At 38.9% G+C, this 26,170-nt stretch overlaps 2 protein-coding genes across 3 annotated transcripts in view; both read right to left on the reverse strand.

The window, feature by feature from the left end:
- Window positions 1-7: 7 nt before the first annotated feature.
- gsdmeb (gasdermin Eb) lies at window positions 8-6,274 on the reverse strand. The gene is made up of 10 exons (XM_015004325.2): window positions 6,129-6,274; window positions 5,616-5,850; window positions 5,333-5,525; window positions 4,920-5,094; window positions 4,190-4,310; window positions 4,007-4,105; window positions 1,609-1,736; window positions 1,356-1,527; window positions 1,190-1,263; window positions 8-1,106 (listed from the first exon to the last, which is right to left on the reverse strand). The coding sequence occupies exons 2-10, from the start codon at window positions 5,818-5,820 to the stop codon at window positions 888-890; spliced, it is 1,386 nt and encodes a 461-aa protein (XP_014859811.2). The 5' UTR covers window positions 5,821-5,850; window positions 6,129-6,274; the 3' UTR covers window positions 8-887.
- Window positions 6,275-8,745: 2,471 nt separating this feature from the next.
- Window positions 8,746-26,170, reverse strand: part of osbpl3b (oxysterol binding protein-like 3b) — a 42,706-nt gene continuing 25,281 nt past the window's right edge. The window contains exons 8-23 of one of the 2 annotated variants that reach the window (XM_015004327.2): window positions 24,926-25,029; window positions 24,601-24,693; window positions 24,369-24,528; window positions 20,800-20,930; window positions 20,110-20,211; window positions 18,151-18,288; window positions 17,477-17,570; window positions 17,104-17,348; window positions 15,898-16,035; window positions 15,711-15,774; window positions 15,530-15,608; window positions 14,974-15,118; window positions 13,055-13,199; window positions 12,847-12,973; window positions 11,635-11,757; window positions 8,746-9,609 (exon numbers count right to left, since the gene is read on the reverse strand). In XM_015004327.2, coding sequence (XP_014859813.1) covers window positions 9,513-9,609; window positions 11,635-11,757; window positions 12,847-12,973; window positions 13,055-13,199; window positions 14,974-15,118; window positions 15,530-15,608; window positions 15,711-15,774; window positions 15,898-16,035; window positions 17,104-17,348; window positions 17,477-17,570; window positions 18,151-18,288; window positions 20,110-20,211; window positions 20,800-20,930; window positions 24,369-24,528; window positions 24,601-24,693; window positions 24,926-25,029 — 1,985 coding nt within the window. In that variant the 3' untranslated portion in view covers window positions 8,746-9,512. The remainder of the gene's footprint in view (window positions 9,610-11,634; window positions 11,758-12,846; window positions 12,974-13,054; window positions 13,200-14,973; window positions 15,119-15,529; window positions 15,609-15,710; window positions 15,775-15,897; window positions 16,036-17,103; window positions 17,349-17,476; window positions 17,571-18,150; window positions 18,289-20,109; window positions 20,212-20,799; window positions 20,931-24,368; window positions 24,529-24,600; window positions 24,694-24,925; window positions 25,030-26,170) is intronic. The other variant, XM_015004332.2, reaches the window with a different exon arrangement.

Here is a 26,170-nt window from a genome sequence, read left to right on the forward strand (position 1 = left end):
ACAAATATCTGCTGCACTGAAGAGTTTTATTTGTGGAAAAAAAACAAAACATGCATCAATTTACTTCCACTTAACACATTTTGTCTTACATTTGTCCATCAAATAAAATCCCACAGAAATCCATTGAAGCTTGTAATTGTGCAATTTCACAAAACACCTGTATTCTAGTGTCAGGGAAACAAACGTCGTTCACAGAAAATCCTAAGTGAACTAAAATTTTAACTTGAAATGGGGGAAATGGGTATCTTTGTCAGAGAAGATTCAATAAGAAGGACCATCATTTCATTATGCACAACTTCTCATGTTTAAACATTTGCAAACGAGGCCCATGAATACAAGCATTTGCAGTAGAAGACGGCCTTAGATGCTGTAGGTGAAACAAGTTTTTTGTATAGCACCTTTCAGCAGAAAGGCAGTTCAAAGTGTTTTACAAAATAAAAACACAAAATTACAAAGCTATAAAGAAAACACCATACAGTCAAAGCCTAGATCAATTTCTAAAGGGCTTCTTTGGTTTTATGTAAAAAAAAAAGATTTGTGACCAATTAATCGAAAAGGGCAAAAACAACCTCAAGTCACAAGAGGCTTATTGCCACAAGAGGCTACAACAACTGTGTTGTAGTAGAACATACAACATAAATTTTGCTGAAACAGAAGATTCCTAATTATCAGATGGTGCATATTTAGGGTATCGATGTCTGATCACATTCAATTCAATGAAGTCCAATTCCTATATGATGTAAAATCCACCAATAAAAAATATTCAGTCCGATGTTAGTTCTCGCGTTTATGTTTCAAGCACTTATTTATAAATGTCCAGGTTAAGTCCCCAAACAAAACATAATATATTGGATTTCCTTTTAGTACCAGTATTCAGTTCGTATGGTTCAACAATCACAGGCTAACGAGGCGAGACTTTTAATAGCGATGCAGAGAATCAGGGGATAATTTCCTTGTTCGTGCTTGATTTCAACCCGTAGCACGTCGCTGTCTCTCCGTAGAGACACATTACAGGAGGCAAAAACATGTTCAGTCCTTTCATAGTCGTCATCTGGCAGTGCTGTGCTGCTCAGAGGCGTCTCCCGGCTTCCTGACACACACTGCACCTAGAACAAATGTAAGGAAAGCCATGTGTTTCGAATGAATAAATAATAATTTAGCTCCTGCCTTTAAAATGATCCTCACTAACCAGCAGCTCCAAAGCCTGTAGGGTTGCAGGATTACAGCAAACACTTAAAACGGGAAGACAATCATCTGGTAACTCTGAAAGATAAAATCCACAAACAATGTAAAACAAAACAAAAACAAATACGACGGTTCAATTTCTTCCTTTCTAGACTGGGCATTTTTCTTACCCTCTAACGCACTGACAACCAGATGCAATGCGGTGAAGACTGGGCTCTGAGTCGGCTCCTCTGCACCAGGCTGCTCCAACACTTCAAAAACTGCATGGATGCTCTGTTGCTGAGATTCCTTTAATCCATCATTATCCAGGCTGGGTTTCTTACCCAGACACATCCGGTCCAGCTGTCACAAAGAGAAGCGTCTACAGTTACCTGCTGCGTCGATGTTATGATAAAAACCAGGCGCATCAGTGTGGCTCTGTACCATGTTCTGAAGTGCGCAGATGGCTGCCGGTTCCTGCATCAGTCCTGTGATGTGCCGGAGCAGAGATGACCTGGTGGAGGCCGGGAGGGTGGAAAGCTGCTGGAAATGATCCTTCAGTTTCTCCAGTTCTGGGATAAAAACCATCAAATTACGTCATTTGTTTTACAAAGATACAAATCTTTTACTTTGCCTAAAGTAAAACAGTGAACAATGACAGGGACACATTCAGGGCTCCTATGATTCTATGGATACTCAAAAATACTCAAACTTTGGTTTGAGTATTTTTCACATGTGACAAATTTGAGTTAATTGCAGCCACATCTGTGGCTGTACTCAAACACACTGCTTCTTGTTTGGCACAATAGGAAAGCCGAAGCAAATCAGCCGAGATTCCAGGAACATAAGTGTCTTGCAACTCTGGTTCATCTTTGGGAACAATTTGGAGAAGCTTCAATATCCAGCTGTTCAAACAATTATGTTCAAATACAGACATGATGGGGATGTCCAACCCATCGTGCCACTCAGGAAGGAGACGGGTTCTGGGTCCCAGAGATTAACGTCTTTTGGTTCAAAACGTGCAAATCAGCCTCAGAACAAAAGCCAAAGACGTTGTGAAGACGCTGCTGAAGCCAGTAAGTCAGTGTCTCTAGTCATAGACATGGGGTGGAAGGTCACTCAGCAGGAAGGAAGCCATTATTGTAACAGACATAAAAAAGCCATATTGCAGTTTACAAATGCACACAGGGTCAAAGGCCTTCATATTGGAGACATGTACTGTGGTCTGATGAAACTAAAGTGGAACTGTTTGGGGCATAATGAGCATTGGAAAAAAGGGGGATGCTTGGAAGCCTGTGAACACCATCTCAACTGTGAAGCACGGTGGTGACAGTATCATGTTGTGGGGCTGTTTTCATGCAGGATGAACTGGTTATAAAATAGACGGCATGAATGTGGAAATATTGAAGCAGCGTCTAAAGATAGCCAGGAGAGTGACCCTAAAAATACCGCCAACCGAAATCAATGTTTTGGTGTAGCCTTCACGAAGCTCTGACCTCAATCCAGCAGAAAATGGATGGATGGATGTGAAAAGGCGCATGCAAGTGAGGCAGCCTGCGAACCTGACCCAGTTCCAGCAGTTCTGTCTGGAGGACTGAGCCAGAACTCCAACAAGCTACAGTGAGAAGGAAACCCACATCTGAACCGAGTCATACAGGTCAAAGGTAAAGCTACCAAATACAAGGCGAAATGTATGTAGACTTCTGATTCAGAAGATATTAATAAATACATATGACAATATTCTCTCTCTCATTGTTGTGGCATTTAAGGAACATAAATAATTTAGGTAATTACAGATGACCTAAAACAAGATAAGTATGGTCTGATTTCAGTTCAGGCAGTGAGAAAAAAAAAAAGAGCTGTATCTTTTTATTCAGTGAGTGCAAACCTTTGGTTTCAACTGTAAGTTGTATCTGTGGCCAGGGCTGAGCAATAGTCTTAGGTCAGCTCCTAACTTCTTAGACGTTGGCTGGTTTTTACTGCGCCTGACTACTGAAGCATATTTTCCAGAAGGTGTCTAAATAAATGACCTGGTCAAGTAATGGGGTAAAGAAGCAGTATAAAACCTTAAAAAGCTTCAGAAAAAGGCTGCTAGTAATGAAGTGTGAAGTGGTCAGATTTAAAATGGGTTCTTTTCTTTGTTGTGCATTAATGGGTCAATGCCACACTGATTCAGAATCACTCAGAATCTCTAATATGCCTGAATGACTAAAGTCAAAGGTATGTCGATTGGCAAAGCAATGAAAAAGTCAGGTCTGTAGCTGACAATGAGGGCAAAAGTGAGTAAGTAAAGTTTTTATTTAAAGAAAAGTATTACAAAGCGCTTTAAAAAACAAACAAAATGAAAACAAAGGCTAGTGTAAAATGTTTTGGGCTCTGAAACAAGGCCACCGAATCCACAAATCTCAAGTTCAGACGGAGACAGTTCCAGAGTCTGAAGGTCCCTGTTGCAAAAGCTCTGTCTCCTTTAGTTTTTCATCCTCGTCTACTGAACAGTCGGCAACCCCTGATCAGAAAAGAGTGGTTACTGAGCAAAGAAAACGTTAAAGCCGGAGGTAATACTGTTCAGGACTAATTTAAATTCTCCTTTAAATCTAAACAAAAAATAAAAAAAATAGAAATGTCTCAACACATTTGGTTATACAACTAATCTGCACTGCCGGATTTTCACACGGGCCAGAAAAGATCCACTAATGTAAAGTGAGAGCATATGGCTATCATACTACTATAATCCTAAAGCTTCAGGATGTATTTGTGATTTATCATCAATGATGCTATTTTCTATTAAAAAGATAAGACAGAAAAAAAGAAAAGAGACAAAAAAAACCCCCAGTAATTTTACCCTGCTGAGTCATGTTGTTCTTTGGTGCTGAGGCAGACATCAGGCTCTTCTTGCTGTGGCCGTCTACTTCAAAACCTCCGCCTGACATCACACACAGCTCTGTGGAAAACAGTTCAGACAGTTCATCACTTTTGTCTTGTTAAATTAGCGAAAGTTGTTAAATACAGTTGAGAGCATCCTCACCAAACTGCCCGTCGTTTTTGATCTCCAGCTCTATAATGCCGTAGGCTATCGTGGTGTGCGGAGGAATCTCCATTGTGACGTTGCTGTCTTTGCTCAACTTTCCATTTTCTGTCAGTAAAACCTGGGGGGGGGGGGGAGTTAGCAGAGCTTCAGGAATACTCAGGCATAATATACCGCATCAAAATTTGTCTTTTTCAAAAGCAAAACTCAGGTTTTAGCTTTTTACTGAACTGGAAATGGTTGCTTAACTTTTATAGATTGTGGCAATGAAAATTTAAAATGTAGACAATGAGAAGATGAATAATTAAAAATATGTTCATCTTATTCAAAGTTACATGTTTTTAATCATTTTCTAGACTTGGACATTATTTAAATCCAATTTTAGACTTGTATCTACAGTGACTAAGATGTGGTGTGCGTGCATGCAGTCGCCACCACGTTGCTTCCTTTTTAAATAGAACAATATATGATCGGCTCCCTCTGCTCAACAGCTAATGATTTACCAAGTTGCATGCAGAACTGAAACTAGTTTCAGGAACAGTAGGACACCTAGCGATAGCCCATTTCTCAAATCTGCCATATTTACATTGGGCAAAATGAAAAAGAGAACTCGGTTCGCACAATCATCGTACAGGCAAAAAAGGAACAAAAGTACTTTTACAATAAACTTAACATACAGATACTGTAAGCATAAATGTGTTTGGTGTCTGTTTGTTCTTATTCACTGTACTTTAGACGCTTTGGGGGCGCAGGGAATTAGACTCCCCGCGAGCAATCCTTGCTGCTGCACGTCCTCTATGACTGAACATGGCTGTGTGGTCACGATGCGCTCCTTCACAATGGCAAACACATTTTTCTGTTTCTCTTTCGTCTGCTGGATCAGAGAGTGTGACATGTCCAGAACTCTTAAAAAAAACACACACATGTACAATAATCAGAGAAAGTCTGGTTCTATGAAAGTACTGACAGGCCTGTAATTTTATTTTATATGTTTATCTATTGTACATAGAAAAAGATGATAATCTCTAATAAATCCCTCATAAACTTTATGGTTGAGGGGGGGAAAAAATCCTTCTGTTTATATACTGTATCTTCAGTGGGACATTTAAATCTATCAGAGTGGACTCAGTTAGGGGAGCTAACCTGCCTTTGGATTCTCGCATCAGTTTCGGGACGTCCGCTTCATGTTTCTTCAGACTACCGAAGGACGACTGGAGTTTGGAGGAGTCTTCACTCTTTACGTTCAATTTGGCTTTGACAAAACTAGCATCCACGCTTCCCTCCATGCCCCCGCCATATGTGCTGGTGTACTTGATGAAGTCTGTATCTAGCACAGCTGTAAATATAAATAAACCGTTTAAGGTTGGCTGTCACTTAGTTTAAGCAAATGCTTAAATAAAACCACATGAGTGTTTTTTAAACTTACTTGGTGTTATGGGTGGATCTCCTGCCAGCAGGTCGTTCAGGGTGAAATCAGTTGGCAGGTATTTGGGTTTCTGCCAGAACCAGGAGCGTTTATGCTTCACCACCACCGTCAGAAGCTCCATGTTGTCATTCAGGCTGGACACTGGGATCAGTAAGCCCCTATTATCCACCTCCTTCACAAAGTTTTTGGTTGCTATGGCAAACATTTCTCCCGCGGCTCATAAAAAAACCTTTGACTGACAAAGAGAAATCAGGTTAGCTAGAAATAAGAAGCGGTTATGTTTACCTTCACCTGGATTCTGGAGGATCCAGGTGCTAATTGATAAAAACGTATCTCCTCTCTTATCCCTTGAAGTAAAAAAAAAAAAAGCAAAACTCGGTTTAAACACGTTCAACGTCTAAAGTAGCTCAAACCACCTAGCATCTACAAGCACCATTTTCTTTATCCAAGCTGTCCGTTTATCAATAACACGTCAAAAACAACACATTATATACACATGAAGCATGTTCTTACCGCTTCTCTGAAGTTCTTGCTTTAGTGCTAAGCTAGTTATAAAAGTTAGGTGACAAAGGAGGTGCTAACTACTATTATACTGTTGTTATTCAGTGTGTTTTGGACAAAGGACTCGAAAAAGCCCCGCCCTCAGTACAGGAAGCGCTTGCTCTACTTTCTCTTCCTTTAGTCAGTCAGTGTTATTAAAATCACTTCTACAGAGAACATCTCTTTTCTTGACGAGCGTTCTCTAGTGGACTTCTAAATGTGCTTGTTGAAGCAACAAATAAAACTGAGCATCGATTATATTCGCAGAACGACATCACGACTGGAAGATTTGCTGTAAATCAGGAGAGGCCAAAGTGCGGAATGGGGGCCATTTGCGGCCCTCTGATTAACTTTGTTCGGCCTCTGACCACAATTCTGGAATGAAAAGAATCTGCATAGTAGGCCATTAAAGATGGATTTTATTTTATGTTTCAGGAGAAAGTAACCCATGTTCTGTTTTGTTTCTGTTCTGTTTTTCTTGAAGGTTAGATTTTTTTTTTATTAGATTAAATATAATATTGCTTGTTGAGTTTATTATTGAGCAGATCAAATAAAAATGGGTAAAATAATAAATGTTTTATTTGCTATTATTAACATTATTATGACTATTACTGTTGTGACCCCCAATAACTTTTTCTGTATTTTGGCCCCCAAGGCAAAACGTTTAGGCACCAATAGATTCACTCAAATTATTGATCTATGTTGCCACCTAGTGGCCGCTAAAATTCAATCACTCGAAGTTTCTGTTCTAAGAGTGGAGACAACCTAAGCGTTCAAATAAGGTGCACAGATTTTCCTTTTCTTGAAAAAGACATTTTTCAGCTACGACATTTTTAGTTAGGTTAATTTGGCTCGTTAGAAAACTGGAATGATGTCTTACAGCTTTTAAAATATCTAATAACATTTCAAAGATCTCCAGGATAATTATTTGTATCTCAGCAGTTTTACATTGTTGCAAGCCACACTCTTTCCACTTAATCACAAAGATTTCATTTTACAGCGAGTTGTAGGGTGTGAAAGGGTTATGCAGGCACTTTATGCTTACCTTTACACCAAAGGTAAGCATAAAGCGCCTATCAGCAAAGACTTTACTGCTTTCAAGAGCATTTGTAAGCAGTAATAAAGGCTTTCCTGCTTTCAAATGCTTTATAATTGGCCAGCTTTTTGAACTTTTGCCCATGTAAACAGGACAACTGTGTGCAAAACTGTTTAATGAGTAAAAAAAGTCACTTTGAATCTTTAATAGGCTCATTTTAATTTACAAAAAATTAACGTCTCCTTGTTACACAGGTATTATTTCACTATTGATGTTAATACTTTAGTAGGAGGTATTTAGTTCATGTTTGTCCAAACACAACAAGAGAGCTTCTGAGATTTTTAAGAAGACAGGTTTTAAGAAGACAGGAGCACACAAACTGTACCTGTGAACACAGTGATGTGTTTCAGCAGATGATCTGTCATCCACACCCAAACTGAAGTCGTCTTTAGATAACCTTTATTACAGGCTAATCTTAGAGAGGTGTTGCTTCACATGCAGATATTTGTTAAGGTAGCATGAACCTCAAACTTTTGCATTTGCTGCTACATCCACTAACATCTGTTTGTGTTACTGATATTTTATCTCATGGACCAACACAAAGTTGAGGATAATTGGAAAATGAAAATAAAAATAAATGCAAACATGGTTGTCATTTAGTTTTTAATTACAACTGCCAGGGTAAAATGCGTGGGTCGAGTGTTTGTATGCAACCCTTCTGACTTTATGCTTTATAGACTCACAAGGCAATTTTAGCTTCAAATGTTTAATGACATATTTCTAGCAGGGTTGAACTGACCTTTTTCCTCTTCTTTGCAAAATAATTTTTTAAAAGTCAACAGTCACAACTTTGATGTAGCTCTGGCTGCATATGTTTAGAGTTATTGTCCTGGTGGAAAGATAAAATCCTCCCCAACCTTTAGCAGCTGGTCTCCCTTCAGGATTTTCCTGCATTTTTCTTGATCAATCCAATTTTCTCATTATCCCTGACCAGATTCTCCATCCTTGCAGGAAAAAAAAAAGAAAAAAAAGTTGATGCCTTCACCTTGTTTTACAGTGGTTTCGGTTTGTTCATAGTGATGTTCAGAGCTATTTTTCTTTGGCAGAAATAACAGCGTGGCTCTAGGGCAGTGAGTCCATCCTTACAACTTTTCCCTGAGCTGACTGAGGCAAACTTTCTTTTTGCCACTCGTCCATGAAGCCCAGATTTGTGGACTAAACATCTAGTAGTGATAAGATGGCTTTACTAATATGTTGACTACTGAGGGTTAACAAGTTGTACTGGATTTTATTGACTGGTACAGGGATCTAAATGTAACTGGAGACAAAACTCATCAATTGCAATTTGTATAAAAAAAAACAAAAAACTTGTTTTTATCCTTCTCCAACACAGCACATTGTATTGGCCTGTTACATAAAATATCTTAAGATTTGTGGCTACAATGTAATAAAATGAGCAAAGGGGAAAGTTTAAAGTGTATGCATTCTTTACAAGGCACTATAAAGAATGACTAACTGCACTTAGTCATTCTCCAGTATTCAACAACACACAAATAACAGGAAAGAATAATATTTTATTACCCTTTCATGAACATTGATTTGGACATTATTTTTACTCCAAACCCAATGTCAAGATGGTGCAATGGATAACGTGGGAACAAGTGACTGGAATTAATGTTTGCTACCGATGCTCATATAATATTGTACAGTCGTTCACAGAGTAATAGCTGAAAAGTAATTACTTTATGAGACATGAAGATACCCTCAGCACAGTGAGAATATAAAGATCATTTCAACAGTTGTTGCATATACTTACAAAACAGCAATGCAAATGCAAAAATTAAAATAATAATAATAAAAAAAACAGCAGAAGTACAACTAGTAAGGCATTAGGCGAATAAACATGTGTGCACACAATCACTGACATATCAAGGCTTGTTTTTCTCCGAGGTAGAGAATGTCCATTATAAGACACAACCTTTAAGTGACTAAGTAATTCAGCATTTTCAAGCTGAAATTATGGAAACATTTTCTTTTCACTGATTTTTTTTTTACCAAGCTGCTTCCCTTTTCTGAGAATCCGTAACACAGAAGATGCAGAAATGTGGGCGAAAGTTTCGACATCAACATTCCTCCCCCCCACAATGCTTCCATGAACAGACTTACGCAAAACAGATAAGCACTTGTTATTAAGGCAATAATTTGAATGGACTGCGCTATAGAAAACGGCGTGTGGACGGGTAGGAGTGGGCTACAGACATCGCCAGAACCAGCCTGGATCACAGTGGAGGCTGTGTGGGTAGAAACCGTGTGTGCTGAGGTCACCACAGCGTTGGAAACTCGATGTGGGAGAAGCCGGGGTCCCTCCTCAGCTCCCAGTAAGTGTTGTTGCTGACCCAGGCGTCCTCCTTTGACTTCCTGTGGAGATAACATCCCAATCAGAGCCGCATGATGATGATGATAATGATGATGACAAAGTTATCTCACAACCTTTTAATGACTGTGACATGATGCATGTAGGACAGAAGAGACAATAATTGTAACCCTGCAAGGGGTTTTTATTTCTTTTAGATTCTGGTCCCAAAGGCAGTCAGCATTTTTTGTGTGGATCATTTATGTTCTATGCATTGGGATGACGCAAACTGGTGATCTTAGTTGAAACGTACTGTTCCGGTGAAAAATTTGCATACATTCATTGCCGACATTCATATTGATTTGGGGCTTATACTGCTTTGGGTTTTTAGAACATTTTTAAAAAGAAATGTTTAAATTTAATGAGATTTTAAAACTCTACGTGCAGCGTAACATACATAGAGGCCGACTGATATGTTGTTAAATGTCACTAACCAAGATGCAGAGAAGCCACGCACTTTTATTCACCACCAAAAAGCTTCTGGCGTAATTCTGGTTGTATATCACATGTATTTTAAATCTGCTGGTTCCGGACCAAGCATTTCGCCGTACCCTTCATCCATTCCAAATCCAGTTTTGATGTGTTTTTGCCCTGCTGGGATACATGACTGCGTCGTTGACATTTGTAGAGTTAGATCTCCCCATTACTCCACCACTCTGTACAACTCATCAGTGTCACTAGAAGCAAACAACCCCATCATGATACTACCATCACCTTACTTGAGAGCTTGCATGAGTTTAAATAGAAATCATTTCCTTTTGTCATTGTGACCAAACAGCTGAATCTTGTCTTGACTGTTCACAGAACACTTTTCCTGAATACATCTGGCTTCTGGTCTCCGTTTCAGCTCGCTGCTCTCTGAGTCTTAGCAGTTTGTGGCATGTCCATGGACGTACCATACCCAATTAATTTCCTTTTCTCTGAGGGTGACAGTTTGGATCAGATTATTAAACCTGAGTGTTTCAATAGGACGATAACCCCAAAAACTAATTTAGATGAATCGGGCTAACGTGAAGCTGCTGAAATGGTCTTCCCAAAGCCCCAATCTTCTCATTGTGAAGCATTATAACAAACTAAATATAAACGCCAGATCTGTGCCGGGAAAACAACACATTTTAATGGTCTCTATAATATCGCTTCTGTTGCATCACTGCAGTCAGCCAGGAGCTCCTAGCAACCCGCTGCAGAGCAAGTAAGGGCGAAGATCTCTTACATGTCACGCAGCATTGAAAAAAAGTATGTAATCTGTTTTTGTTACATTTTCAGACTTCAATAAGTCGATATCTGTGTCTGTGACATTTCTGGTTCATCAGTGAGCTGCAAACACAGTTTCTCATGTTTCTCAGGAAAAAAAACAAAAAAAAACTTGAGGCAACAATGACAGCTGAACCGCTGACCTGGGCAAAAATATCCAGGACTCTATATCAAAACTTTCCTCCAGAACAACAACTATCCTTTCCTTTTGTGCACGGATCTGACACCAAGTGACTGTCACCTGACGTTGGTGTTGAAGACCAAGCTTGTTTCTGAGTAAAAGAGTTTCAGTCGTCTTACTTTCTATGGTATCACTGAAAACACAGAGATTGTCTATACATTGTGTTTGGTGCTATGTTGGTGACTGTTGTGTCTGTAGAATGTGCTGTAGAGAAATGTAGGGGGTCCTACTTCGCAGTGCTCTCAAGAAAATGGCAAGTTTATGTTTGGTCAATGATCCATAAAATACCTGAGTGGCAGAGTGGATTTCATTCATATGGACCTTTTTCATTTCCTATTATCTGGTTAGTTACCAGCGTTATTAAGGCTTTTTAACTTGATGACCAATGTTGACTGAAAACAAAATGAAACACCGGCATTACCACTGTGTTATAAAACAATCCCATCTCACAAGTGAATTTAAATAGCAACTTGGTTTAGGTTTCACTAAAAGAAAGATGCATCCACCCCTTATTGCCCAAAATAATCTATTCAGCACAGAACACGGAATAATGAAAGTTTTCCGCTTGAACTGTAAGTGTATCTACTCGTGCTACCTGAAGAATTTAGGCTGATGTGACATGTTGTTCTCCTCCAGGACTCTCCGTCTGTCTCTCTGCAGCTGTTCAATCCTCTGCTTTTGTTCTTCTGCTGCTTCCAAGTCCCCCTCCTCCAGCAGTCTGCCAGAGACACACGCATTCATCATGCAAACGTGGTTCAACGTTTATGTTCAATTTCCAGATTTAATCTCCACTCTGATTTTTTTTTTTTGTTTGGGACTCATTACCGTACAATAATTTAATAATATAACCAGAGAACCAATCATCTGAAGGGACTGAATTAGAGACTTTTATTTTTTTATTTTGATGGCCAAATCATGAATGTTTATTCTTCTTGTGCTGCCTGAGGACAGAGGTGTTACATCTGAAGCATCCATTTTTAAATGTGAGCTAAAATTAGCTTGCTCAACCTGCTTGCTATTTTTATCGGTTTTGCTGTGGTTATTTTTGAGTATGTGTTGAAGAAGATCACACTTTTCTGACTCTCAAGAGCATGTGATTCAGAGTCCTGATTGTCAAGTGACATTATTATCTTTCGTACCCTGTTTTTAAACTATTCTTAGTGAAATATTATTAAATTGTCCATTTATGTCAGTAATTAAATTTAAAAAATATTATATATACTCACTCTTAAGTTAAAGGGATATTTAAAGCATTTTTGTCAACATTACTGAGGACAGCAAATGAAAATCTAAAATCGAAAAGTTATTTTCACTAAAATTAGATTGTTACATATAAAAGGATATTTGATGTAAAAAAGAGGTCTATGAAGCAGCTCAGACACTGACCCTGACTTAAAAGTATTGACCCAACCTTGACAAAATCTTGGACTAGTTTTGCTTTACATTCCCTCAAAACCGCAGGTATCCCTTTAGTTTGCACACATTTTTCAACCAAATGTCTTCCTTCCATTCAACCTCTCCTTATGAATTCAGCACAGTGAGTCTTTGCTAAATGTCTTTAGTAAAGGTCATTATCTTTAACAATAAGTCAATCTGTTTAAAACCATAACGTAGTCATAAAATAATATTTCTGTATCAAATCTTCTTTTATTTGTGTTTTGGAGTATTCAAATTCTAATAGAAACTGGATTCTAGGTTTACATTAGCTGCAAGACATTAAATTTGATAAAAGCAATTCTCTGAAATGCAGCCGTATCTCACATTTAATTGCTGCTAACATGCAGGCACATGCAGCTCTTATTTTTACCTCTGGTCCACTCGTAGTCTGGTGTCCGTAGGGGGCAGCAGCTGTTTCAAAGAGGGCTCCAGCTCATTTAGCTCAATTGCAAACTTTGTAAAGCCATAGTACTGCTCATAGTTCATTGGCATTGGGCCTAGACCAAAATGAAATGAGACACATTAACCAGGGGAATAACCAGAAGAGCTGATTGCACGCACAAATGGCAGACACATACTTGCCCTCCAGATGCAGGTAGCCGACGGCGGGTCTCCGCAGTAAACCGCTTCGTGCCACTTCCCAAACAGTCTGTGGACGACCTTTCCTTTGACATCCGTAATGGTCCCCTCCACCTCATTTACGCTCGAGTTCCAGTATCTGGCCTGAAAGAAACGGCACCAGTAAGCGACGGCCGGGGGATGGATGAGAATGGACATCTCATGGTAATGCCCTCTTCCCGTCAGCAGATGATACTATTGTGTAAACAGTCCTCCCTCCCCCCCATCCAGTGTGTGTTTGAGTAGCAGCAGGGATGGAGTGTGTGAGATGAGAAACGAGGATGCATAATGAGTTCTGACATGTCCCGACTTGCTATCCTGCACGGCTTTAGGACGTCTTTCAAGTGGCACACGCAAGAAGCATCACCCTGCTCCTCTTATTGGGGCAGGCTGATGTATATCAGCAATTTAAAAACATGCAGGGCGATGCAGATGACGGGCACCGTCTGTGTGGTTAGTTCAGACACTAATGAAGGGGAAACAGAATTTACTCTAAAACATTCAATTTACGGACAAACATATGGTGAAAGAGAATGATGCTATAAATAATAACATTATGGTCTTAAGCAGGATTAATATTTCAGACTAGCAGAAGTGGCATCATTCCCAAAGCTTAAACGCTGTTGCAACACTATTATAATCATTACGTAATCGAATGATTCTCTATGGCTGCAAAATGTTTGTTTTTATTTATTCATTTAAAATGACTGCAAGCAAAGCATGTCAGTTTAACATGGAGAAAGGTTAAGAAACTTGTATTCATTTTTCTATGAATCACCATACAAGTGATTTAGACGCTTAGTATTCTTTGACTGTGGCAAAGTTTTGGAAGTATGAGAAGTTAAAGTTTTCCTTTGCTGTTAAATCTGAGAGGGAGGAGCACACTCACTAGCAAATTAAGAGCTTCTCTTTTTTTTTATTCCGTTCTTTTTGATGCACCGCCTGGACTGCAAATGAGGCGTCACACATCCATCCATCTTCCACCCGGCTGTCACTCGTGAGCAAAACACAGAGATACTTCAGAGTCTCTGCTTGAGGCAGAAACTGACCCCGGACCTGGAGGGAGCAGTCGACCTTTTTCTGCTTGACAACTGTGGCACTAAGACTTATAGGAGCCGACTTCATTCCTGTCCTTCACACATGGCAGCAAACCCACTAGAAGATTAAGGTTTGAAAATGCAAAAAGAGCTTTGTAGAATTTGAAATATATGATTTTCCCTGACTGTTTCTGATTTTGGCCATTGCTCTACATTTCTTATTTGCAATATCTCATTTCACATTTAATTCTTGGGATTGCTTTCTAGTTTTATATAATCATTCTGCTGATTTTTGTGGTCAATGTCCCAAGAACCAGGTGTGCATGTGCACATTAGACGACGGCATTCATAACCGCTTTTGAGAATATTCAGCATAATAAAGAGAAATGAAGTAGTTTGAAGTAATTTATTACTTGGCACAAAGGTGAATGACTTTTTGAGTTCTTTTGAAACTTTCTATAAAAATTAAAAGTATTAAAGGAAGCCCTTTAACTAAGCTGAATGTCTGATTTCTTTTATAATCAGGATGGCCATTCTTTCTTCTAACAGATTGTAAAAGCAAATGAGTTATTTTGTGTAAAAAAAAAAGCATACAAATGTTTTTCAAGTGACTAACAATGAAAACACTAGGGCGATGACAAAAAAAAAATCACATTCATAATGTTTTGGGCTGCAAACCATATTTGAACAAGTGTTTTTTTTTTTTTTACACACAGATAGTAAAACAAAAACGTTCTAAATACATATTTACGATGTACATCCGTTACCAGAGGAGTGTTAATGACAGTAATGAAAAAAAAGTGCAAAACTTCACTCTGAATGCTTTCAATTGTTTCCATCACCTTGATAAAAGTGATCTTGCATTGGCAAACGTTGCTGTTGGAGTTTCTGATTGAGACCTCCCCATAGTGCTCGATCCAGCGCTGACCACTGAGGATGTTGTGGATGCAGGACGTCACCTTGTTCCATTCATAGTGATCCCCAAATCTACAGTGAGCAATCACAACAATGTCATTACAACTGTCACTCTTGGATTCTTTTTGTGCAAGAATGTCCACATAAAGATTTGCAGCTAACAAATCTTTAGTATGTATTGTAAGTGACAAAACGGCTGTCTTAATTTATTTCTTGGGTATTTTTTTTAATCTATTGTAGACATTGTTATCCACATTTATATTGCGATCACAGCTTTAAAAACCAATACATGTCCTAAACAAACTGAAATGCACTGCGACTAATGGTCGAAGGAAATAAAGCAAAAACGTAGAGGAAAAATACAAGGTCAGAACTGCAGTAGGATTTATTGCGGGATTTTTTTTTTTTTCGCTGTAGTTAGTGTTAGAGGGAGGATAAAAAAAGGTTGAGTCAATGCTTGTGATAATCAACAAACAGACTTACCGTGGCAGCATGACATGAGTGGTACCCACAGGAACAATCTCCATGGATTTTCCCCAGAATTTGTTCTTACACCTCACATCTAAAGAAAGCGGTTTAACAAATTACCATCGATCCTACGCAGGTTGGGAATGAATAAAAAGAAGAAGAAAAAAAAAGAAAAACAAGCACAGTATTCACTTACCTTGCCAGAAAACAAAGTTTTTAGATTCTGCATGGCAAGCTGAAATAGGCGGGTGATGGCTGACCTGACGTTGTAGGGGAAAACACAACACATGTCTCTAACGTGTCGCACACATAACATTGTTCATTCAGGTGGGACTGGTTGCCTCAGACTGCAGAGCTGACAAATGAACCGAAAGCAATCCTACCTGCTCACTGACAAACCGAAAGCCTTTGTCTGGACGGTCGCATTCGTACGTCTCTCCCAGAACAGGATTGAAAGGTTTTCCTCCAGTCCTGTAGAAGCTGGAAGCGTATCCCGACACAACAAATGTGGCGATATAAATCTACACAAACAGAAACCAGAACGGTTAGAAGTGTGTGCGCGTGTGGTAATCTTTATGTCAGATTCAAACTATCCTGTGAATATTGTTCATCTTGCCTTAGTGTCCACTAACACTGGTGGGAAATTATTGCTGGATCAGATAGTACTGCAATAAATACTGGAGCTGAAAAGTCACCGATGCCTGCTCCACCTCATCGTTTAAAGTCAGAGCACACTCCCTCACTAACGCGACGTCTAAACAGTCTTTGTTGATGTCTCAGTGGATTTTTCTTTATGCATTTGTTGTGCTTCGACATAGATTTTCCTTATAGATTTTTTAGCCTGCAATGCACAACTTGTGGCAGCCTACTCTCCATGTACTTGTATAATTTCTCATGCATTGTACAGCAGACTGAATATATTACTCCACGCACAATCAATTTCTTAAAATTATGCATGATACTGTCAGCATCATCGCAGATTTTGGTTGCAAAGGTCTCACACAAATTTCAATATGTAAAGTTTCTTCCTTTAAGAAAAACATACACGAAATATGTGCTATCCTCAGTAAAAAAAAAATATTTACTGACCGACAAAGAATATTTAAAGTGAGCACTTTTTCCTAAAAGGGCAGCCTTTGAGGACGCGGCGTCTCCTCAGAGCTTTAGTTTCCAAGCTGAGCTTCTGCCTCACCTTCAAACTAGCGCCAGCAGTTCGAAGGAGCTGGCGGCTAATTGCAAATCAGGTTTTGCAATTAGCAAAAACCTGAGGGAATTGTCCAGCTGCTGAGCTCATCACACCATACTAAACGATATTAAAGGCTTAACAGAGGAGCAATGTTGCGATGACTTCCAGAAGGAGGAGTGTCAGAAAGAAAAGGAATTTTTAAAAGAGGCCCAACTTCAAGGCCTTAATTTACAAAGTCAAATTTCTTTTAAATCTTTTTTGATATGTGGAGTATTTTTTATAACAACTGAACATTGTGCTATAAAATGGAATCATGTGCCTAGAAAATACATAATACTACCCCTTTAGCAGAAGACAAAAAAAAAACTAATCCCAAAGCAAAAGGGCCAATTTCCTATCTCACCATTCGTTCAAAGGGGTCCTGTGTGATAGCAGCTCTGTCCAGCAGCTCGCTGTTGTCCAGCTCCTCACAGAGTCTCTGCAGGGCGTTGAGGGGCTCGTTAAGATGCACAGGCATCGTCACCTTGGATAAATCTTTGCCTATGTTGTTTCTCAGGATGTTCCACAGGCTGACTGTGCTGTTGGTAGGGCTGGGCGTGGGCAGACAGGATCTACGTGTACAAAGGGCAGAGCCTTCTTCCACAGAACCTGCATCGGAAGAATAAGACGGATAAAGCTTGTAGGCGAAAGGCTCTCAGAGAGGGAGAAGCCATTTACCAAAGTTTTTTTTTTTTTTTTCACCAAATTTACCTTTGGACCTTCACAGCGACAATTACCTGAGTTAGGTTTTTCACTCTCTGTCTCGTTGCTGAAATTGTCCATCGAAACGTTGTCACTAATGTCACTGATGTATGAGTCATCGTCTGACGCCTAAAGGAAAGGACATGGAGACCTCAGATAGCAGACAGCTGACATACTTGCACAAAGGATGTGGACAGGTCTCTTTCAGCATCCTGTCATGTCAGCACTGGTTTTAATAAGTTGAGATGAAGGCTCTCTGAGCACACAGTGGCAGAGCTGCAGCTCGCCTCGCTGTATTTTTAGATGAAAGTAATTAACCTCTATTTTCACATTTCTGCTGCTCAAGCTGCCATGCTAGTATGAAGTATGAGGAGCAGATACAAGGTTAGAAAACATTTAAATGCTTATTGAAATCCTACATCTTCCTCTATGCAATATAACCATTAATTGGCAAGTGCTCCTTTAAAAAGTAGTGTTGAAGTAGTACATCAAATGTCAAAAATCTGTAATATTTCTCTTCAGTGTACTTGTTTTTCTCTGCAAAAACAAATAAATTATTGCTGAAGAATTGCTGCAATGCACCGAGATATTTCTGCAAAGAGGAAAAAAAATGTCTCTGAATGCCAAAAGTAATCCTCATTTCATTACCCAGACCCGACTGTGAGGCGCAACGCCACACGGGATTGTTCAGTTTACCAACCAAACTTACCTCATTTTCAGAGGAGCTAGCCGACAAGAGAACCTCTTGTGCGTCAAAGAACTCTGACAAAGACTCTGCAACTGAAGCTCTGCTCTCATTGGAAACCTGGTGCACAAGAGGATGAGGGTCTTCTGCTGAGTCCTGCTTCTGAAAGGAGCGACAGTCATAGTCATAATAAGAACGAGAAAAAAGCAAATCAAAACTCCAGTTGTTTAGGACAGTGTTTCCCAACCCTGGTCCTCAAGGAACACTGCCCGGCATGTTTTAGGTATTTCCTTGCTTCAGTCCAGCTGATCGATGACAATACAATGAAAAATCAATCGATGACTGATTAACAGGCGTTTGCTGAACTGCAATCAGCTGAATCAGGCACATTAAAGCAGGGAAACCTCTAAACCATGTAGGACAATGTGCCTTGAGGACCAGGGTTGGGAAACACTGGTTTAGGACACACAACACCTTCCACATCGATTGACACTTGTGGTAAACCTTCGTAAAACAGGCTCATCTTCTACTGCAGCAGCAGAACCTCACTCTATGCGTTTGATAACAGTACTACCTTCACGTTAAAAAATAATTTCCTTCATGAAATTTTTAAAGCGCTACTGGGACTTCAGCTGAAACCATCTAGTCAGGTTAGATCTGGAAATTTCAGAAACAAGCACCTGGCTTGTGTTAAAAAAGGACGAGTGGGACAAGAAGTACCCTACATCAACTTCGCATCTTAACCAAGGGTGCCAATAAATATGGAGGGTTTGTATTACAGTAAATATGTAAAAAGATGTACGTTTGGCATGCAGGATAATGAAAAACACTGATATCAAGCGTCGTCTATCACAACATGCTCTATGAGTTGATTGGATTTCGTCTTTGGAATAAATTAGAAAAAAAAATATTAAGCTAAAGTTGAAGGTTGACACAGAAAACCATGGAGTTTTACGAACAGAAATGGTTAGTAAAACTATGATGAATAATTTAGTTTCACAGATTTCTTTTTGCAGGGAAGTGGAGTTTTGGTGCTGAATCTCAAAGGTCTCACAAGAGTTTTGTCTCATTTCAGAACTTTTAATATTCCGTTGCAGCAACACTATTGCACTTTTTCTCTTTTTAATGAAAGAAATTAAATAAGATTGTTCAAAGTTCATGTTTTTAACACGATCACCTGTCATCTGTGTGGTCTGACTCGTAATCATTTTCTTTTTGGTCACTTCTGGACATTATAATAAACGACACCATCTTCATTAGAACACTTTTCTCACTGGCATTTTAATGTTTTAAGGTATTAAGGTTTACATGTATGTAGGGTTTTGTATGCGTGTGTGAGTGTGTTAGATTGCATGTGTGTCTACTGTGCATTGTTGTCAGTCTGTACAGTGTGAGCTTCTGTAACCAAGGACAAATTCCTTGTATGCGTGAACATACTCGGCAAAAAAAAAAAAAGCTTGACTCTGATTCTAGACAACATTAGGTAAAGTATTTTTTTTAATGAAATGGCCTGAATTTATTAAAATAGGATAATAATGACAAAACTTGATATATACAGAGGTGAGGAAGGATAGTGAGATTAGATCTGCATTACCCTGTATTATTTCTAAAACTGGTTAATTAACCTGGACTTAATCCCAAAAGAGGTGTTCTCATTTCCTTTTGTTCCTTTGATAATTTTCAAGGGATACAACGAACAGAATCAGCTCCCACTGTCTGCAAACCTGATTAAACAACAAAAAGGTTTACTTTAGTAGACAATGGGGAGTTTGAGGTCTTTTTTCAAGCTGTAATGATTTGTACACAGTGAAAAAAAAAGAAAGAAAGAAACTTAACATGCAACTTGTATTTTTTTTAAATCCTTATTGCTGAGTGTAAGGAGTGGAGAGGGAGTTCACTGATATGGGTGAAACTCAAAAAAAGGGAGATTAGTAATAATGATGGGATGGGGTAGAAACCAAGTCGCTGCATTCCTGCACCCACCTGCACAGGGGCAGGGAGATTTATTAGTGAGGGCTCTACGATCTGGGACTCGGCATGAATCTTGTTCAGGCGCTCTCTCAGCTCAGAGTTCTGCGCTAAAGCCTGGAAAAATAATCGGTGTAAACAACGTTTATGCACACACACCCAATCCAAACTATGTTGAAAACAGCAGAAGTGCTTTCCAACATGTCTTTTTTTTTTTTTTTTTTTTTCAAATTGCAAATCTATTACGCTCCACTGGTTTAAAACAGATGTGAAGGGATCAGGGGAAAAAAAGAAAATAGTTGGCACAATAAACACCAACATTTTAATGTGGCCAATAAACGAAGACATTCCTTACCCCACGTGAGAATTTATTTGTGCCTTGTGCCAACACATTTACTCACTGATTGCGTGCCAATAATTGCGTGACGCTATAAACAGAAAACAGAAAAAGCCTCCAGGTGGGAGGCAGCAACTACAGGACACAATAATGTTGAATGAATCCGGTCTTATTCGGGTGGGCAGACATCGTATTATGAGGCTGTACAGCAATCCCGCTAAAAGGCTCATCAATGTATCACGTCTAACAGGAGGTGTGGGAGGACATGCAGTGTGAGGAGGGGGGGAAGCAGAAAGAGGGTGAAACACCTAAGCCACTTCCGCCGGCTGAGAGAGAGAGAGTGAATGAGCCGCCGCCACTTTACCTACCGCCGCCAGGGTGTTCTTCAGATTGACGACTTGGGGTGAGGTTGGAGGGTACGAGTCGTGATCCAGACACTGCTTCAGTCTCTCCCTCTCTGATGTCAGCGAGCTCAGTACGGATTTCATGGTTGTGTGCACTGAAGCAATGAGAAAAGATTCAAACATGAACCCCTTTTTTGACACGATCTCAGAACCGTGGACATCTAATGTATTTGAACATAACAGACAGTCACTTAATTATGGTTAAACAGGAAGATTGGATTATTTTCTTCAGTTAAACCATGTCACTCCCCACTGTGCAGAGTATTTTTGGACACTCATTCAACAGTCTGCAAACTTATTTTGCAAAACAAAGAATAATGATGCTTGAGGTTAGTGACCACTTGTTAGACGGAGTAATCCTCTCCTCGAACAATGTTGAGTTGTCAAATTTATGTTATGTTGTAAATTTCTCCTTTTATTGATTTTTTAAAAATGTATCAGTCATTATATTATGACCACATGCCTACTACAAACCCAATACACACCTCTCTTGGACACAAACATGTAAGACAAGGCTGTACTTTTGGTTTTGACCGACTCTGTAATTCGTCTGGAAACACTTTTACGCAGACAGTGAAACAGCGGTTCTGCTGTCTGACCATCTTGACAAAACCTCTATCAAGATGGAGGTTGCTTCATCTTGATAGAGGTTTTATCTTGAGGTTGCCAGATTGGTTGCTTGCCCGTCACCAAACACTGTGCAAGCAACCAATCTGGCAGTCATGCTAAACGGGTCCCATCGTATTACATCACTTCCAATAAATAGTGGTGATGGTGAAAGATCCCCGCTGAGGGATGCAAACAATACAATGAAAAATCAATTATTGTTCAAACTTGTTAAAATGATAAATAAGTACCACATATATGATTGTGTCTGTTCTTATTCTTACAACCATCAAGGAGACCAACATTGCATTTATTTTAATATACAGCTACAAAATCAATGTTTTACAATTTAGAATGAACTACAAAACATACCTTGATTTAATCAAATATAATTAGACGTGAAACTTCCTCCTTTGTCTACACTTAATATTTAAAGTAAATTTACAGTTTTTAGTCAATGTGTTGTACCTGTTATCAGCATATGCTACCAATTTAAGTATCAATGATAGACTTATATATACAACGTCCGTAAAAATAGATCTTTAGGGTGAACTATTTTCATAATTTTGGTGGGACAACATCTTTTTGTTGTATTTACAAAATACACTGGTTTTCAGAATTGCCTCTGAGAGAGATGAATCAACAGGCTTCTCTTGGAGAAATCTGTTTTGACTTGCACCACAGCAAATTCATATTCATATTTCTCTATAAATGCTAAGAAGCTACTTGTAGTCCTCCTCTGAGACAGCGCAGCTCTGCTGTTCAGCAGTAAATCTAATGAAACTGCTAAATTCAAGTGGTTGCTTCTCAAAGCAGTCGTTGCACAAGGCAGGTGTCAGTGGATATTGTCTAACGGCTCTCACTTCTCCAACACAAAGCTTACAAATCACTGCCTTGCTTCAGCAGAAACTGACTCGAAAACGATAGAAAGCAGACATGGCAATCAGTTTGTTTTTTTCCCCACATGATAGAAAAATGTAATCATTTGCAAACAGAGGCTTGACTTAATAACTTTAAAAAAGATGAGGCTTTCATTTTAAACAGCAGTTTCCTACATTAAATCATGATGATAATAGAACCGGCTTTCTGAGCCACAGGGCACAGCACATTTGCTGAATTGAAGTGGATAACGAGAGCAAAACTGCAGTAATATTATTTAAATATAATGTTACAAAGACCGCAGAAAGCTTGGCCTTAGGTTAATATTTATATTAACCTAAGAGGTTAATATATATTTTGCTTTTTAACAGAAAGCAAAATCAATATTTTGTCCAACGTCAGGGGTCAGGACCCGATGGTAAACAAAAATCTGTTGAAATAACTATCACACAATAAAGACATATAATTGTGATGGTAAAACAGTGGGGAAAGGTTCATTAGAGCCATTGCATTACACCAATGTGTCAAACTTTGTGCTTAATTTTGATCAGTATCACTGTAGGCATTTAGTCTGAACCTATTTTCTAAAAAGTGGTTATTTGGTCTGAGTATTCTTCATCAGACAGAGAGAACAAATGCAGGGAAAGGCAGAGATCTGGAATGGACACAGCACTGTCAGCCTTTGGAGACGGACTGAATGCTCTGCTCTCAGTGCACAAAGCAGTCCACATTTGGCCAATTTTAAACAATCAAGCTCCTTTATATCCCGGCATTATTGTGTCCGTGTGGCTGAATGCAGATCAGAGAAAGTTCTAAAGGAGAGAGCAGTCTGAGCTCAGTAAGAACATTATGGACATGATATCTATGTCCAAGATAAAAGTATGAGAACAGTTGAAAGCAGCTTCCTGCTCCTCTGACCCCCGACTGACAATATCATTAAAACGTTTATGGGAGTATATGCAACCTCCTCAGATGTGGATGAAAGTTGTAATGCAACTCCATGTTCATCATATGGATTTTTCATCATGAAATATTCAAGTTGGGACCACGGTCAAGATAAATCACTTCTAGTCGCTGTCATGATTATCCCCTGAGGTAGTGGACAGGACGTTTCCTGGACTTTCTAGGCAAAACTGAATTATTTGAAACACATTAAATCCTAAATCCTTTTGAACATTATGGATTTTTGGGGACCACCATTTTATTTTATTTTGACTAATACTACTATTACTTTTCTCACATCTCACATCCATTTTCCTCTGATCTCTGACACCAACAAGGAATTTTTATCAGCACAGTTATGGCTCTGTGGATATTGTTTTCTTTGCTAAAACATTCTCTGTAAACCTTGAAAATTGTTTTTCTGTGAAAATCCTCGTAGATAAGTAATTTCTGAAATGTCGCACCACCAAAAACAAAACACCTCATTTAAAGTCATTTAACTTCTATGTCTTCTCTAATTTTAACTACAAACTTATCTTCAGCACATCTAAATGCCAAAAGGTCAAGTTGGTGTATAAATGACACACCGACTTGACCTATTTGAGTCAACAAGCAATTTCTTATTTGAGTTAACAAGCAATTTAGCTGATGGCAGAATGATAACAAGCAACTTGTCCTTGTTTGCAAGAATCTTAAACAGTTAAAGCAAAGCAGGGGATTGGTGTATTTATTTTAAATCAAAAAGTATTTAAATCCCTTATTGGAAACTACAAACTCACATGTGTAATTACTGAGGGACACTATGCTAAAATCTGTGATGTCACCATGTACACAACATAATATGTTATTTAAAGTACAAATACAATATCCACTCAGATCTAGAATAAATTTAGGGCTTTATTTTAACAAGAAATAAAAATGATGTTGTTATTAATTATATAGGCTTTCAATCCAAAGGTCTTCTCACAACCAGATAATAACCAGACCCAACAGGTTGCAGAAGACTGACTGATTTGGCAAAAGTGACCAAAGCACGTGACAATCTACAGCAAGCTTTCCTCAAGCATCTCTTCACACTCTGCCATAAATCAACAGTTTTAACTCACAGTTGGTGGCAACGCGGCAGAAGTCCTCCTGCAGCTTTGCTACGTCGGACTGCGAATCCAGGGATTCGGAGTCGACTTTGTCGCTGCCGAGTGTGGCGGTGGAGAGATTGGGGTTGGAGGCGTGAAGGCGGATCGAGCCAGAGGAGGTGCAGCTTGGTACCTGCGGAAAAGCGTTTCTATTTCACAAACTCACACCAGGTGTTTGGTCACACTTTATTGTCGTTCTGGCTACCTGCAGAGTGGTTTTGACATCTTTACTGTCGTTTTTATTGCGCCATTTTCTTTGAAGTCTCTTTTCTTTTTTGGGACTGTCCAATGTGGATGTCTAGTTAAGATAAAAGAAAAATCTAATGAGGATAAAGTTTATTTTTAAAAGAAAAGGACAGTTTCAACAACCTTTGCTAAATGGAAAATGTCTTTATATTTGGCAGCAGATAACTTGACAAAACGCAAGGAAGTTATTTTAAATACATTACAAGTCGTGGTGTTTTACAGTATTAGTATTGCAGTCGCTTCAATCAGACCTGTTTTTAAATGGTTAAAGCAAACAGCCCGACCTGTAGTGCTTGAATAGACGGAGCAGAATAAGTGCGGTGGAGAACTTCCATGCTCTGTATCAGGTGGTTCAGCTCCTGCAGGTAGGCCTCACACACTGTTAAGTCTAATAAAAGGAAATAATAATAAAAACGACAACACAGGATACTACGTTAGCATATACCCCCTGGAAGATATTCACTGGTTTGGTGCCACTTTTGAAAACCCAAAAGTGGTATAGAGATCAAAATCTTTTCCAATAAGAACAATACAATATAACCAGACAAAAAAAAAAGTAGTTTTAGTTTTTCAAAGAAGAACATTGTTGTTCATGAAAAAAATTAAAGACAAAAGCAAACAAAAACGGTGCTGGAATATTAATGACAAGCCTTTGCTCACTGCATATTCTAGCAAAGTTTTGGTATTGTGAAAACAAAAGCATTGCTAAGCAGCTTGAGATGTTTTCAAAAAAGTTCCTTAATTTAGAAAATCATATCTTCTCAATAAACAGTGCGCTTAACTTCATAAAGCATGTCAACAGAATTATAATGACGGGAAACTGAGACAAACACTCCAGCTGTAATTACAGACTTCCTTTGTTCACTAACACCACTCAGTCAGTCTTATCTGATATGCAAGTCAGATTTTACATAAGCGTTGTTAGTGCTAAAGACAACATGGGGAGTCTTAAGACGACGTTAAATAGACTTCAAGACATATTGCTTGTGCAACATCTATACTGCATACTATTTATGGCTTTTATCAAATTATTTTGAGCCTCTTTGTGAAATAATCATTTTATGAACAATTCCAACAAGTTATTGCTAAGAAGATTTAGATGTACAAATGCCTGAGGTTGCTGTGAATTTTCTCTAATCCACAAAATCCTCAAAATTATACATGCAAATCAAATTTTACATACATCCCCAATGATATTTGGTTGAAACTCCTTTAGCAAAATGTACGATTTCTGAGATATCAAGCTTTTGGCATAATTCTGACTAGATGTCCCTTGCTGAGAAATGATAGATTTTATTAGTACTGATTGGTTTACTGGCACAACCACTGCTTTGCATTGCACTTGAATTGTCTGCATTTATCAAGTATTGCAAACAATTTCTTGCATGGGGGGGAAGAATAGATCACATGGAGTGGTAGCAGTCACAAGCCAGATCTCATTTCATTTCACTGTACTTTCTCCCTTCTCTACAGTTTGTAACAGAATGTGAAAGGAACTGAGGTCGTTCTGTTGAATTATTTACTAACTC

Source organism: Poecilia mexicana, unplaced genomic scaffold (assembly GCF_051168715.1).
Source record: "Poecilia mexicana isolate PSO_F unplaced genomic scaffold, ASM5116871v1 scaffold_16, whole genome shotgun sequence".
Lineage (NCBI taxonomy): Eukaryota > Metazoa > Chordata > Actinopteri > Cyprinodontiformes > Poeciliidae > Poecilia > Poecilia mexicana.